General features: G+C 41.8%; 1 protein-coding gene across 1 annotated transcript in view; it reads left to right on the top strand.

Moving 5' to 3' along the window:
• The first annotated feature begins 4,587 nt into the window (after nt 1–4,587).
• The window catches only part of CHDH (choline dehydrogenase), a 19,095-nt gene continuing 10,457 nt past the window's right edge, over nt 4,588–13,225 (top strand). Inside the window, exons 1-3 of the mRNA XM_018555258.1 lie at nt 4,588–4,681; nt 10,705–11,469; nt 11,567–11,718. Of these exons, the coding sequence (XP_018410760.1) occupies nt 10,722–11,469; nt 11,567–11,718 (900 nt within the window). The 5' untranslated portion in view covers nt 4,588–4,681; nt 10,705–10,721. The remainder of the gene's footprint in view (nt 4,682–10,704; nt 11,470–11,566; nt 11,719–13,225) is intronic.

The raw sequence follows: 13,225 nt of genomic DNA on the forward strand, positions 1-13,225 counted from the left end.
TATATATATATATCATATTTATCTATCAGCAAGTTCATTTTATTGTTGACTACTAAATTGTAAAACACCCTGGTACTTCGGAGCATTGGGAAAATGGGCACAATAACATCATTTTCTGAAGTTGCATTATTATTAACATCATTATCATAGTGTTGTCATCATTTGGCATTGCACAAGGGAAGGCAGTATAGATAATATAATTAGTAACAACGTGCTTTATTGAGATGCCACAGAGAGCTGTTGCCCGACAAAAATGCATGTTATAGCAACCTGCCATGATGGCAATCTCAGCTCCCAAATGTCCAAAAGTTCTTTTTTGAAAGTCTAATGTCAGAGTCTTGTAAAGGGGGAAGATCACCAGCACCCGGTAGGTTTTTTGTTTTTTTTAAATCAAATCCTTGTGTTCGTTTATTGCGAAACGGCATCACATACAGTATATCAATACTAGCCCTAGCAGGGTCCCTTCACCAGGGATTGTTTTGAATTGTGGCTGGCTTTGATGTCATTATGACATCAAGGGGTGGTATTCGCAATAAATGAACACAAGGATTTCATTTTTTTTTTTTAAACCTTCTGAGTGCTGGTCCTTTTCCTCCTATACAAGTCTGACGTGCACGGCGCCATCCGTGATCATCACTGCAAGCACCTCCTGTTAATCCAAGGTCCTGATTGCAAGATCAGAGTCTGTCATTGTTCTCCCTCATTCACTACAAGGTGATTCACTGATCTGGAACAAGCATGTGTGTATCTGGTATAAAAAAAAAAAAAAAACATTTTACTTTTAAACTCACTCAGATGACTCGGCTTATCGCCTGGGCAGGTCACAATGTCCTGGCTTGCTGCCCTTCTAGCTTAATCAGATTGGTTGCCAGCATTGTGAACATTTGCATGGCCGACCTCACTAAGGTGTATACAGCCTTTTCCACATACATCGTACAATAAGGTTGTAAAGGATTATTTAATAAGATGCTGCAGTTCATTCCAAAAGCCTTGTGAGAAACCCGTTCATCCCATCTGACAGCGCTGGATTTTATAAAACGTATTTTTGGGTAAGCTGAACAGATTTTTTTTATTTTGGTGCACCTCTAGTTTTTATATGTCATGGTTCCGGCAGCCCTGGTCAGAATATGTTTTGTCAGTCTATAGTTAACACAACCTGTGCAGGGAACAAACTGAAACATGACATTTTCTGCACTCATAATGCACTATGACCACCTACCTGACTTGTGAGCTGGCTGCGGGCCACATAGTACTGGTTTGCAGGCCACAATTAGCCCGCGGGCCGGTACTTTGACACCACTGTTCTAGATGGATATGGTTATTAGCAGTGGGACAGAAATTATGGAAATTCAGTATAGCAATACATATTTATTTTTAGTATTTGACCACAGATACACTTTGAGACTCTGCAGATATAATTATTTAAATCAATATTAAAAAGTAGCTGCTGCCATACACAATTCTTCTGGAAATCTGAATCCCTAGAATATCTAGACAAGATGGCCATCTTTTGGAGAAGCGCCAATCTGCTGGAACCTGAAACAACAACTTTGCACAACCTCTGGATCATTTTGTTAGGGCAGTAAAACTCTTCCGCATGCAGGATCATCCAAGTGAGCCGTTGCTGAACCTCAAATGATAGTTCCAAGAAAGCTAAAGGCCATTTTTGGAGAGTGCCAAGGCTGCTGGGACATTCACGCTGGGCGTGATTTTCCCTGATGACATACTTATCTACACAGTGACACACATCATGTAATGTTCCTTCTGTATCTTGGCAGTTTATTGCTACGACGCAGATGGTTATAGAGGTACAGAGTGTATGCAGGGAGTGCCATTGTACAACATATCCTAGATAAATTACATTCATAACTCAATTCTAACATTTCAATGTGAAGTGTATAAACTAATAGCACATACTCTGGGCCGAGTATACACATTTGTGAAACCAGACCATTTACTGTATATTTCTTGTTTTTCTCATTTAAAAAAAATATAAATCAGTTAAATAATTGGGAGTTGTGCTGCAGTTAATATTTTTTTACAGGGCTGGGGAACCTCTGGCCCTCCAGCTGTGGTGAAACAACAAATCCCATGATGCAGCTGTCTCTTGGAGTAGTGGCTGTGAGAATCTTGCAATGCCTCAAGGGAATTGTAGTTTCTCCCCAGCTGGAAGGCCGGAGGTTCCCCACCCCTGCTTTATTATGTCTTTATATTATACATAAATAATCATGCAATATATAACCCTCATCATTGTGTTGCTGCAAATACTAATTTAAGGCCTGCTTTAATCCACTGTCGCTCTATACTTTGTATATGTTACATAGGTTGAAAAAAAAAAAAAGACACAAGTCCACCAATGTCCACAGTTGCTCGCAGTTGTTCCAGAGCAGGGGTAGCCAAACTCCGGCCCTCCAGCTGTGGTAAAACTACAAATCCCATGATTCATCTCTCTCCGGGAGTCATGTCTGTGGCTGTGAGAACCTTGCAATGCCTCATGGGATTTGTAGTTCCTTCACAGCTGGAGGGCCGGAGGTTTGCTACCCCTGTTCCAGAGGAAGGCAAACATAAAACTATAAAGCATATTCCCCAAAACGCATCAGCTAACAAGGCAACTTTGCGTGAGGTCTGCCTTGTACCATTCATTCAGTGAGTGATTACCATGTGAGTAATATTTTAGGTCAGCTTGTATGTTCATTGATTAATAAACTGTATTAAACGAAGACAAGGCGCTGTCTGTCTGTTTGTTTTGTGAGGAATACTTCCCAGTGGCCTTTTGATGACGGCAGCCTGCAAACGATTGTTGGTGGAGAACATCATTGGGAGTCTGCTGAGCGCTGTGGTGTGCATTTTTCTGGAATACTGAAACAAGAAGCTGATGGGTTGCCACGAGAAACTGCTCCAGATTCTGTCTGCCCCTTGAAAGAAGGCAAAAGCAGAAAAAGGGCATAACAACTGTCTTCTAATGTATTACTTTTACTGACTTATAAAACGCCAGATTAGAAGATTTTATTTGATATTCAGACACTAAACCAGCACTCTTCAAGCTTGATTTCACAATCCCGATATTAACTCTTCAGCTCAAAGGTTAACTATTATATAGTGTCAACGTCCCCAGCATCACTGCCATGAGGTCAGATCAGCGAGTGAGATGTTTGTGCTCATTTTACTGGGCTAAATGTTCTGTCATTACAGAAATATATACACATTTATTATTTAAAGTGACATTAAAGTCACAAGTCTTTTCCTCACGCCGCCATGTTGCTTTAAGGACTTACCTTAAATGTTGTCTCTTGATCCGATCATCATTTTCCTTCCACTTGTATTTAGCAATCTCTGCAGCGGTCTCTGTTCCAGCGCAGACTCCTCGTGTCCCATAGTGTCTGTCTGAGGTGCACGCTCTCGGCTGTGTTCATTGACGAAAGCTGGCCATACACTTATAGATTTTCTGCAGATTTTCTATGGTCAGATGGAAAACATGCAACAGATTCCTCCATCTACGCTACACTGTGTGAATGGAGGAATCGCCCACTGGGTCAAGCTTCAGTATCTTGCTAGTCGCCCCCGCTGGCTCTCAAACTACCTGAACAATCTGATTGGATGCAGGCGCATTATTCAGGTATTTTGACAGCCAGCGGGGCCGACTAGTAAGATACCGAAGCTTGACCCAGTGGGAGGTTCCTCCATCCACACAGTGTAAGCCCTCGTTCACACCTGAACGTTTTGTAGCGCGTTCTACGCTCGACAAACGCTCTACAAAACGCACCAATATTTATTTTAGTCATTGTGATCATTCTAAGTCACCGTCTGTGTAGCTTAAAACCGCCAATTTAGTTTTCTGGACTTCTGCTGGCACTATCATTGCCAGAGAAATCTGGGATGGGGGGTCTTAATGGTTTGTTTTTTTCCAGCTTTTAGGGATGGTGGGGGGCCTCAACCACAAGGTAGAGCTAAAGCTCACCCGTAAGAGGTATTATATTGTGACGGAAAGAATAAAGTTGGTAGGTTTTGACCCACAGGGTCCAAAACTTTTGTAAAGTTATCAACTTTGTCCTCCATTTGAATTGCTTGAACGGTAAGGTTGTGGATTTACAGGTTTTAGCTATAGGACACCTTGCAGCTGTGTACATATGGGTTAGTCATTTAAATTGGCATTTGTTACATCTATCATGTTTCTTGCCAAGTTTTTGTGGGATCATCCTCCCAGTTTTTGGGGGTTTTTTTGCAACGAATATGAAGGGTGCTCTTTGGACTTGGTGTGATCTCTGCACTTGTTCCTTGGTCTACATACCTGCTGGGGCCATTAGTTAGAATTTTTAATTTATTTTACATTATGGTGAAAGTCACCGGAGGAAATGGTACACTAACCCAAGACATACAAAAGCCAGAGACTGACACATACCACCAAATTCCATCAATTACTAAAAAAAAAATCACAATTGGGTGTACTAGCCTGACCTGTTTCAGGATTTAGCTCTGGGCAGTAAAAACTTGCTCGCTTGCAGTAAAATAATTATCACAGCTTTAAGAAAACACCCTTCCCCCCAGCATACGTGCATACTGTATTATAGTCTATCCTGGCACAGAAGTGGAGGGTGTTGTAGTTTATCCCGACAGTCACAGCTTGCATGGACAAACAGCTCTGGACTGGACTGTTGTCCACATCTGCGATTGTACTGCCAAGGTATGTATAATTCTACTCCAAATAAAGACATACCGGGAGGGATTTTCAAAGACAGATTGTTATTCTTATTGTCCTCATATGAACTAGTCTAGTATTTCACATTCCATAAATGGTGACACGTATGTGTTCAACTAGAGCTTCTATCTTTTTTCAGCCTGTACGTTTTCTATTACACCAGCGAGAACAAAACCCTTCTGTAACAAGTTTTTGAGATTTCTTTGTTATATTACTAAGCAATTATATATTGATAAAATATTTGGGATTAGTTAGTAGAACTTTTGCAAGAGAGTGCAAGATATAAATTGGTGCAATTGATATTTTACATTTTTCTTACTCACCGTTGTTAAGTACATTGTTATTTAATTGTGTTAGCTGTTATTTATGTATATTATTACCTTTTTATTATGATCATTATTACTAGTAATAGTAAAATTACCTGTGTTGTTACATTTTATTATAATGTTTTTAGTAGCAGTAGTAGTATTACATTATTATATCATATAAGTTAACATTATTTATTTATGTTAGCTCCAGCAAATATGCAACCCTGTACAAATGGCTTGATTTCATCCAATATAATAATCAATCCCAGACACAGATGCACCAACTACACCCAGATTAGTGTAGAACAGATCAGATTGTATTTGTATTGTGGAAATGTGTACACAGGCAAAGCACAAGTTTGCTTTAAGTGTGAAATATTCTACTGAGGGACTGCTGTAGATCTTGTTTAAGTCATTTACAGCATGCATATTGGCAGCCATATATAATGTATAATAAAAGTACACTTGTCGAGCATGAAAGTGTTGCACTTAAAGTGAGTTGGGGAACTCACTTTATTCAGTATAGGGATGCACCAATACTGTTTTTCCGGTATTGAGTACGAGTACCGATATTTTTTTCTCAGTACTCGCCGATACCGAGTAGCGTTGCCGTGTGCCCAGATTATCAGGAAGCCAGGCGGCGGATTATGACCCGCCTCCCGGCTTCCTGATTGTCTGGGAAGCCGGTGTTCTGTCAAAAGAACACCGGCTTCACTTCCCGAAGCTTTCTGAGCAATCAGGAAGCCGGGCGGCGGGTTATGAGTCAGGAAGCCAGGCTGCCTAGCAACAAGTGAAGCGACTTCCTAGCCAATCGTGAAGCCGGCTTCCTAGCCAATCGAATGCTGGATGGTGCACAATTAATGGGGGCGATGCCACTAAGAGCCTTGTGGAGAGATGTGTAAGGGCTCCTCATCTCCCCACCCTGCTCTTAGCAACCTGGGACGCTCTGGCCAGCGTCCCGCCAAGCTCCTGGCAACCAGTGACATCTCCCCGCCCAGCTTTTAGCAATCTGGGACGCTTTTGCCAGAAAGGGGTTGGCGGGCACACTGCAAACATTGTGCAGCAGAGCAGCGATGCAGCTCTACCTGACGCCCACCCACGTGACCCTAAGAGATGCCGCCTGAGGCAGCAGCCTCAGGCTGCCTCATAATAAGGACGGCCCTGATTTTACTGCTTCATGAATAACCCTCTACCATGTCTGAAAACAATGCGTCCAAGGCTGCTCATCCCTCCTTGTATGCATATAAGTGTTTAGATGTGCAGGTATATGCACACAGCCTGTCATTGATTTGTACAGGCTGCAAGTCCATAGTTCCACTTCTAAACAAAAAAAAACCTTAAAATTTATTTTTAAATGCAGCTCGGGTATGTTACTGAATCTGATAGAAGGACAGAGCAGTGACCAGACTGATTACAACACTCAAGCGCTGCTTCCTTTTCAATGTCCAATCAGCAGGCTGGGGTGTGTTCTTGACCAAGTTATGCTGATGCTGCAGTGGAAGTCATGGATCTAATATACTGTCTGGCAGGGATTGTTGTATTGTAAATCCTCCGGCAGGTAAAACAGCTCCCATATAGGAGTTTCAACTGTGCAATTAGCGGCTCCCCTGAAATTCAGCTTCAATTCAAGTGTACGTGTTTTTTTCCACCTTCATGAACTACAAACTGTATGGTAAGTACAGCAACTGTATATGTCATTAGCGTGGCAGGGAATAGAGTTCAATGTTCAGCAGGCTTCTGTAAGAAAAAAACAAATAAGTCATCTATTTACATACATTTTGTGTGTAAAAGGGGAAGTAAGAGAGCTTGAATGGAACCAGTGAATAAAGCAAAGCAAATTAGTTTTTGCTGCTTCAACAGTTGAGACAGACCTCCAGCCAAAAAGAACAAGTTAGACATGTATAGCCCACTAAAAAATACAATCACAAAATCAGATTTTGCTACAATAATCCAGAGAGTTCCCCCACAACACTTTTTTTCTGCCACTAGATGCCATCAATCTGACAACCAGCATCATGAATCCTATGTCTTTTGAGCCCAGATTGCCCTGGACTCATCCCCAGCCTGTGAATAGACTGTGAAAGGAGAAACAGCGCAGTGATGAGCTCCTCTCTCTTTCACTAAGCTTTATCCTCCTATCTGCATGCTTCTGCCAATCACATGAACTGGTTGTACTGCTTCTTTCTCACACATCCTAGCCCAGCTGCACACTGACTGCAAGTGGCTGATAATAGGTCACATACACTGCTTGTATTTGAAAAATACATTCAATTATGTATTAAAGGGTTATTAAACCCTCAGCGGTTTTGCATATATCTACTGCTAGCAAGCAGTAGATGTATGCAAAAAACTTTTTTTTTAACTTTTAAAAGGGGTTTAAACTTACCTTGTGTCTTCGCCGTGCACTCCTGTCCGAACATCTGAAGAGTCTAAGGATCTTGGGGAGGGCACATGCGCACTTCAGATGTTAGGCCGGGAGACGAGGAGAGACACAAGGTAAGTCTATGGAGCAGCGTGCACCCGCACAGACACCGTGGGACATCAGAGAAGAGAAGGACAGAGGAGTCAGCGCTGGATCGGAGACCCGCACCAGCGCTGGAGGGACAGCTGAAAAGGACAATAAAGAAGAAGATGATCGGATTAAGAGACATCATTTAAGGTAAGTCCCTACAGCAGGATTGGGAAGGGGGGAAAAAAACTTTGACTTTAATGTAACTTTATATAATAGACAAGAACTGCTTTAAAGTGTATCTGAAGGCAAAACTTTATTTTCCATTTTGGTTAGAGTACGAGAGCATTAAAACTGCTTGAATTACCAGGAAGTGAGAGGATATATTCCCAATATAAGATAAATCCCCTCCTAACCAATTGTTGTGGTAACAAGTGTCCCCATTGGAAGATTTCTCCTCTCTTCATGTTCTGGTGGCAACTCAAAATTTCGAATTTACCCCCACTTTAATTCCTGGTGATATTAGGGATCTGGACATTTAGAGAAAGTGAATCTTCCTAATAGGAAAACAGACAACAATAGACAAATAGAAACATGATAGGGTCCTTCACCTCTCTATTCAAATCTACAAAAAAGTTTTGCCTTTAAATATACTTTAATGTGTGCCTTTTATCTGCCTAAAGTTTCACCTAAGGGCTCACTCTCACATCCACAGAGGGTTGTACATCGCCAAGAAGGGACATATTTCTGCACCCAGATTTTTCAGGTGTTTATGTACAGCTGTGGCCAGCAACCCGTACAAATCAATTGCAGTCTGAGAGACGCCATGTTGTACACAGGTCAGAGCAGTTACATGCATACAGGGACCGATGAGTGGCCCTGGACACACACTGTTTGCATCCAGGGTCACTCATCTGTCCCTTTGTGCATGTTTTGTACAGGCTGCTGGTCACGGCTGTACGCGCACACATGTAACTCCCAGGCCTCTAGAAATACTCCCTTCCTGACGGTGCATGGCCATCTGCAGCCATGTGAATGAGCCCTTAAAGGTATTGCACTGTTGACCTGCCATATTAAAAGAGACCTGTGAAAAACTGCCAATTGCAACTTGGTTTTAAAGCAGAACTCTACAGGGTCTCCATAGCTCTTGCCATATTTACTTGCTAGAGTGCCCTCCTTCAGCGATGGGACATCTGTGCTCCCCTTGATGCTTCATCCACAGCTGATGACATTTTCGGATGATCTTCCCGGGTCCGCATCCTTCATACCAGCCATTGAGCAGCTGCAGATAATGTAATCCCTGTGCATGCGCGCTGGAGTTACATTGTCCTTGCACCCAGCTCCATGCTTACCGCAGTGACAGTGATGACAGTGAACATTATGGGGGTGTGGGGGCCATGTGCTAATGGTGCACATTAAGGGGGAGTTGCTTGCAAGGCACGTTACTGGGGTTAGTGTCTGGCATCCCGTCCAGCTCACTGACGTCACTGGCTGCCAGGAGCTGGGCGGGATGCCAGCCAGAGTGTCCAGCTCAGCTCCTGGCAACCAATGACGTCACTGGTTACCATGAGCTGGGAGGGACACCAGCCAAAGCGGCACAGGTTTCTAAAAGCTATTAGCAACCTGGGATGCTCTGGCCACATGACCCCCAATAAGATGGCGCCTAAGGCAACTTCCTAGGCTGCCTCATTATAGGGATGGCCCTGGTTATTCTGATCCTGGCTTCATTACCTAATGAGTTACTAACCCAGAGCAAGCATGCAGGATGGAATTACCGATTTTTGAGACATCACTGGCTGCCTGCTTGTTTCAAGTCAGTGCATAAGGTAGTGATACCAGGATCAGGTTGACAGTCCTATGGCTCAGACTTGCAGCAACCATATTTATTTCCTTACAGGTTCCATTTAAAAGCACAATTCAAACTGTATAGCTCTGTAAGTTCACTGGAGTAAACGGAACATCTGCCCAGATATCTGCCCAATAATAAATTCTCAAAAACATCTGGTCAGCATCCATAGTAATAATCATCATTCCAAAAAGTAACAAAAGTACATAGTTCTGCTAGTAATTGCTGGTCATCTTCAACAGGCCTTGGTCCACACCTAAGCGGATTCAGTCGCGCGATAACGTGCAAAACACAAAAACCCAAGTCAATGGCGACAGTACACACCTAAGCATTGCGTCGCATGTGCGATATCGTCTGTCACGCAAAAAGATGCAGGAGCTTTTTCCAGGCGGATGTCTTGCGGTTTTGGTCCCATAGACATCTCTATGCATTGAGACCCGTGCAGTTTTCGTATTGTTTTTTAAAAAGCAAAGTCGCGCAGAAAAACCGCGTGACAAACGTGCGAAAACAGCTTGACAACCGCAGTCAACTAGGTGTGAACCAGACCTCAGGGGAAACACCACCAATGTAAGGACATTCAAGATAAGTGATAACATAATTTATTTCTGTAGGAATTGACTCCTTACTTTTTAATTGTCAAGAGGCACAAGAAGGGCTTAGACACATCTTTAGGGTAGGGTCAAACTTTACTTTTCTCAACTTCTTACATTGTATATTTTAAGTTAGCGATCAACTGTTTTTATAGAATGGTTTTATAATATCTTTTAATGCAGACACAGTTTTGTCTTCTATTCTATCTTTGCTGTACGCATAATACAAGCATTAAAATGGAAGATGTAAGTAAAGTGAAAAATAAAAAATGTTGAGAGGTAGGGATTTTTTGGCAGAACAAACATGCAAAGTCTCTCTCCCCAGCACACGCACAGTTACAACAGTTCAGTGGTCACCCAGTGGCCGAAGAGGGCTTCCAAGAACCTGACACTGTTGGCAGAGAAAATGGTTGTGGAGAGTTGAGGACTAAAGATTGATACGACAGTGCTGGTTCGAGGATAGAGTAATGAAGGTTTAGAATCACTTTTTCTTTGCTATCCCTTGCCCCATTAAACTACTATAAGGAAATGCCTTCCTGTCCTGGGGACAAAGTTGTCGCAGGGACACAAAGTGTGGGAAAAGCTCTCTAAAGGGACCATAAAACAGATAACAAAAAAAATCTAACAGGGGTTATAACTCTTTCCCACTTGATCCAAATATTATCTGGTCTTCTACTTTAACAGATGATTCAAAAGTCTGTACAATTATAAATGAATATTACACATATGAAATTGTATTTAAATATTTGATTATTTTGTTACCTTTTTCACACTTAAGCGAGTTTCGGCTCCACTAATATATTTTTTTCTTTTAGCATATACACCATACAAGATGGCTTCAGTGCTTAAAAACATTTGCTTCTATTCAGCCAACAAAATAACCCGCTCCAATAGTTTACTTTGTGATTTGCACAATATAAAACCATCTTTTGAACTGAAATCACATTCATTAAATCTCAGCCCGTTCTCTACCCAATCTTCCATAAACAAGGATTCATTTAACTACATCATTGTTGGAGCTGGTTCAGCAGGCTGTGTATTAGCCAACAGACTGTCTGAAAATCCTGATAATTCTGTCCTGGTTTTAGAAGCTGGACCAAAAGATTTGCTCTTTGGTTGTAAGAGGTTGTCATGGAAGATACAAATGCCAGCTGCATTAATGTATAACCTGTGTGATGATAAATACAACTGGTTTTATCACACTGAACCTCAAAAACATATGGACAGCAGGGTGATGTACTGGCCTAGAGGTAGAGTGTGGGGTGGCTCTTCTTCATTGAATGCGATGGTCTATATACGAGGACATGCAGAGGACTATAATCGGTGGAATGCTCAAGGTGCAACTGGTTGGGATTATGCTCATTGTTTGCCATATTTTAAGAAGGCCCAGACCCATGAACTCGGACCTGATGACTACAGAGGTGGCAATGGCCCATTGCATGTCTCAAGAGGAAAGACCAACCATCGTCTTCACCACACATTTATTGAAGCAGCCAAGCAAGCAAGATACCCTTTTACTGAGGATATGAATGGGTATCAACAAGAAGGAGTTGGTTGGATGGACATGACTATACACAAAGGTAAGAAATAAAACCATAAGCTATCATTCAGATTGAACAATTGTAAACAACTGTTACATATACAACTTCTTTGTCTAATGAGAACCTTATTTTTGAGGTCAGAGATGGAGCACTGCCAGTGCCTATCTGCGCCCTGCATTGTCCCGTCCTAACGTTTCTGTAAAGGAGAAGACTCTGGTCACTAAAATACTTTTCCAAGGACTGCGAGCCACCGGCGTGGAGTATGTTCAGAATGGGCACAAAAAAAAGGTAACAGTCTAGAAATGTATTTACATTTTTTGGTTCTGGTAAAAGGCGATACAGTATGAAGATTTCTTCAAACATAGCATTTACAGGAAAACTGTTAGTAGATGGTACCCAATTTCATCCATATTTGTTGTACATTGTTTCTGATTCAGATTTCTGCATGAATAAAAGTATGCAAGATACCGTGCAAAATAAAGATTGGTTTAAAGAAATTAATTTTTTAAGAAGGGTGGAAGAGTTAGTAGCGCAATCCCAGGATAGGTACCCACAATTTATGGTGACATGGAAACCATCGATAGAGTCTGACATTACTATCATTTGCTTACCAGGAATGTGAGGTTCATTTTCATAGCCTTAGGAGAAGGGGAGAGGAGTGAGGGAAGGAGGAGACGAGACTGTGACATTTCTTTCTTTTTTTTTCCTTTTATTTTCATTCCAATTCGTTTTGTTTGGGTTTTTTTTTGTGGTTTAGGGTTGGGTGGGATTTTGGGTTGTCGTTTACCTTGCTTTTTTTTTTTAGTTGAGACCCTTAGGGGGGGAAGAATGGTTTAAATTAGGGATGCACCGATATATCGGCCGCCAAAACATATCGGCCGAAAATGTCACTTTTGGCATAATGCCAAAAGTGCCATTTTCTGGCCGATACAGCGGTGCATCCATCTTTCTCTCCTCCCTGCTCGGCGCAGCTCTGTGTCCCAGCGGGGAGGAGATAAACTGTCACAGGCAGGGAGGAGAGCGCTGTGAGCGGCCAGCGTCTCTCCTCCCCGTACGGCTCAGCCTCCTGTGACAGATCGGCTAAGCTGTGTGGGCTGAGACAGCCAGCGCTGTCACAGGAGGCTGAGCTCTCCTCCTTGCTCAGCCCCCTGTGACAGCGTGTCAGTAATCAAAACGAGGTACAAACACTCAGTGATCATTCATTATGAATGAATGGGAAGTGATCTACATCACCTCCTGTTCATTCATTATTGTGGTTATAGTAAACATACTATGTCCTCATGTTATGAATGAACAGGAACACTCATAGAGAATTCCTGTTCATTTAAACCAGGGGCTGCAAAATAAGGGATTGAGGACTCATTTCTCTCTTTTTGTGTTTTAAAAGGGAAATATCAGGGGTCTGTTTGGACCCCTAATATTTCCCCGGAGCCCCTAAAAGTAAAGTAAAAAATAAAAATATGTAATAAAAAATGAATAAATAAATATAAAAACATTAAAAAGTTTATCAAACATAAATAAAAAATGTGAAAAAGTTAAAATAAAAAACATTTTCGGTTTCGGCCTGACATTTTTTTTATTTCGGTTTCGTTTCAGTTTTGATATTTTCATTTCGGTGCACCTCTAGTTTAAATACTGATAGGAAATTTATGGGGGGTGTTTTAGGAAGAAGTTATGAATATTTTTTCTCTTCTGTTTTTGATTGGATTTCTTCCTGGCAGAGTCTTTTAACAGGATGCTTACTTGCTTGCTTATACAACTAAATTGGACATCTGACTGTTCTCTGGCCAATCAG

This window comes from Nanorana parkeri, unplaced genomic scaffold, assembly GCF_000935625.1.
Source record: "Nanorana parkeri isolate BGI_ZX_2015 unplaced genomic scaffold, ASM93562v1 scaffold189, whole genome shotgun sequence".
NCBI classification, from domain to species: Eukaryota; Metazoa; Chordata; class Amphibia; order Anura; family Dicroglossidae; genus Nanorana; species Nanorana parkeri.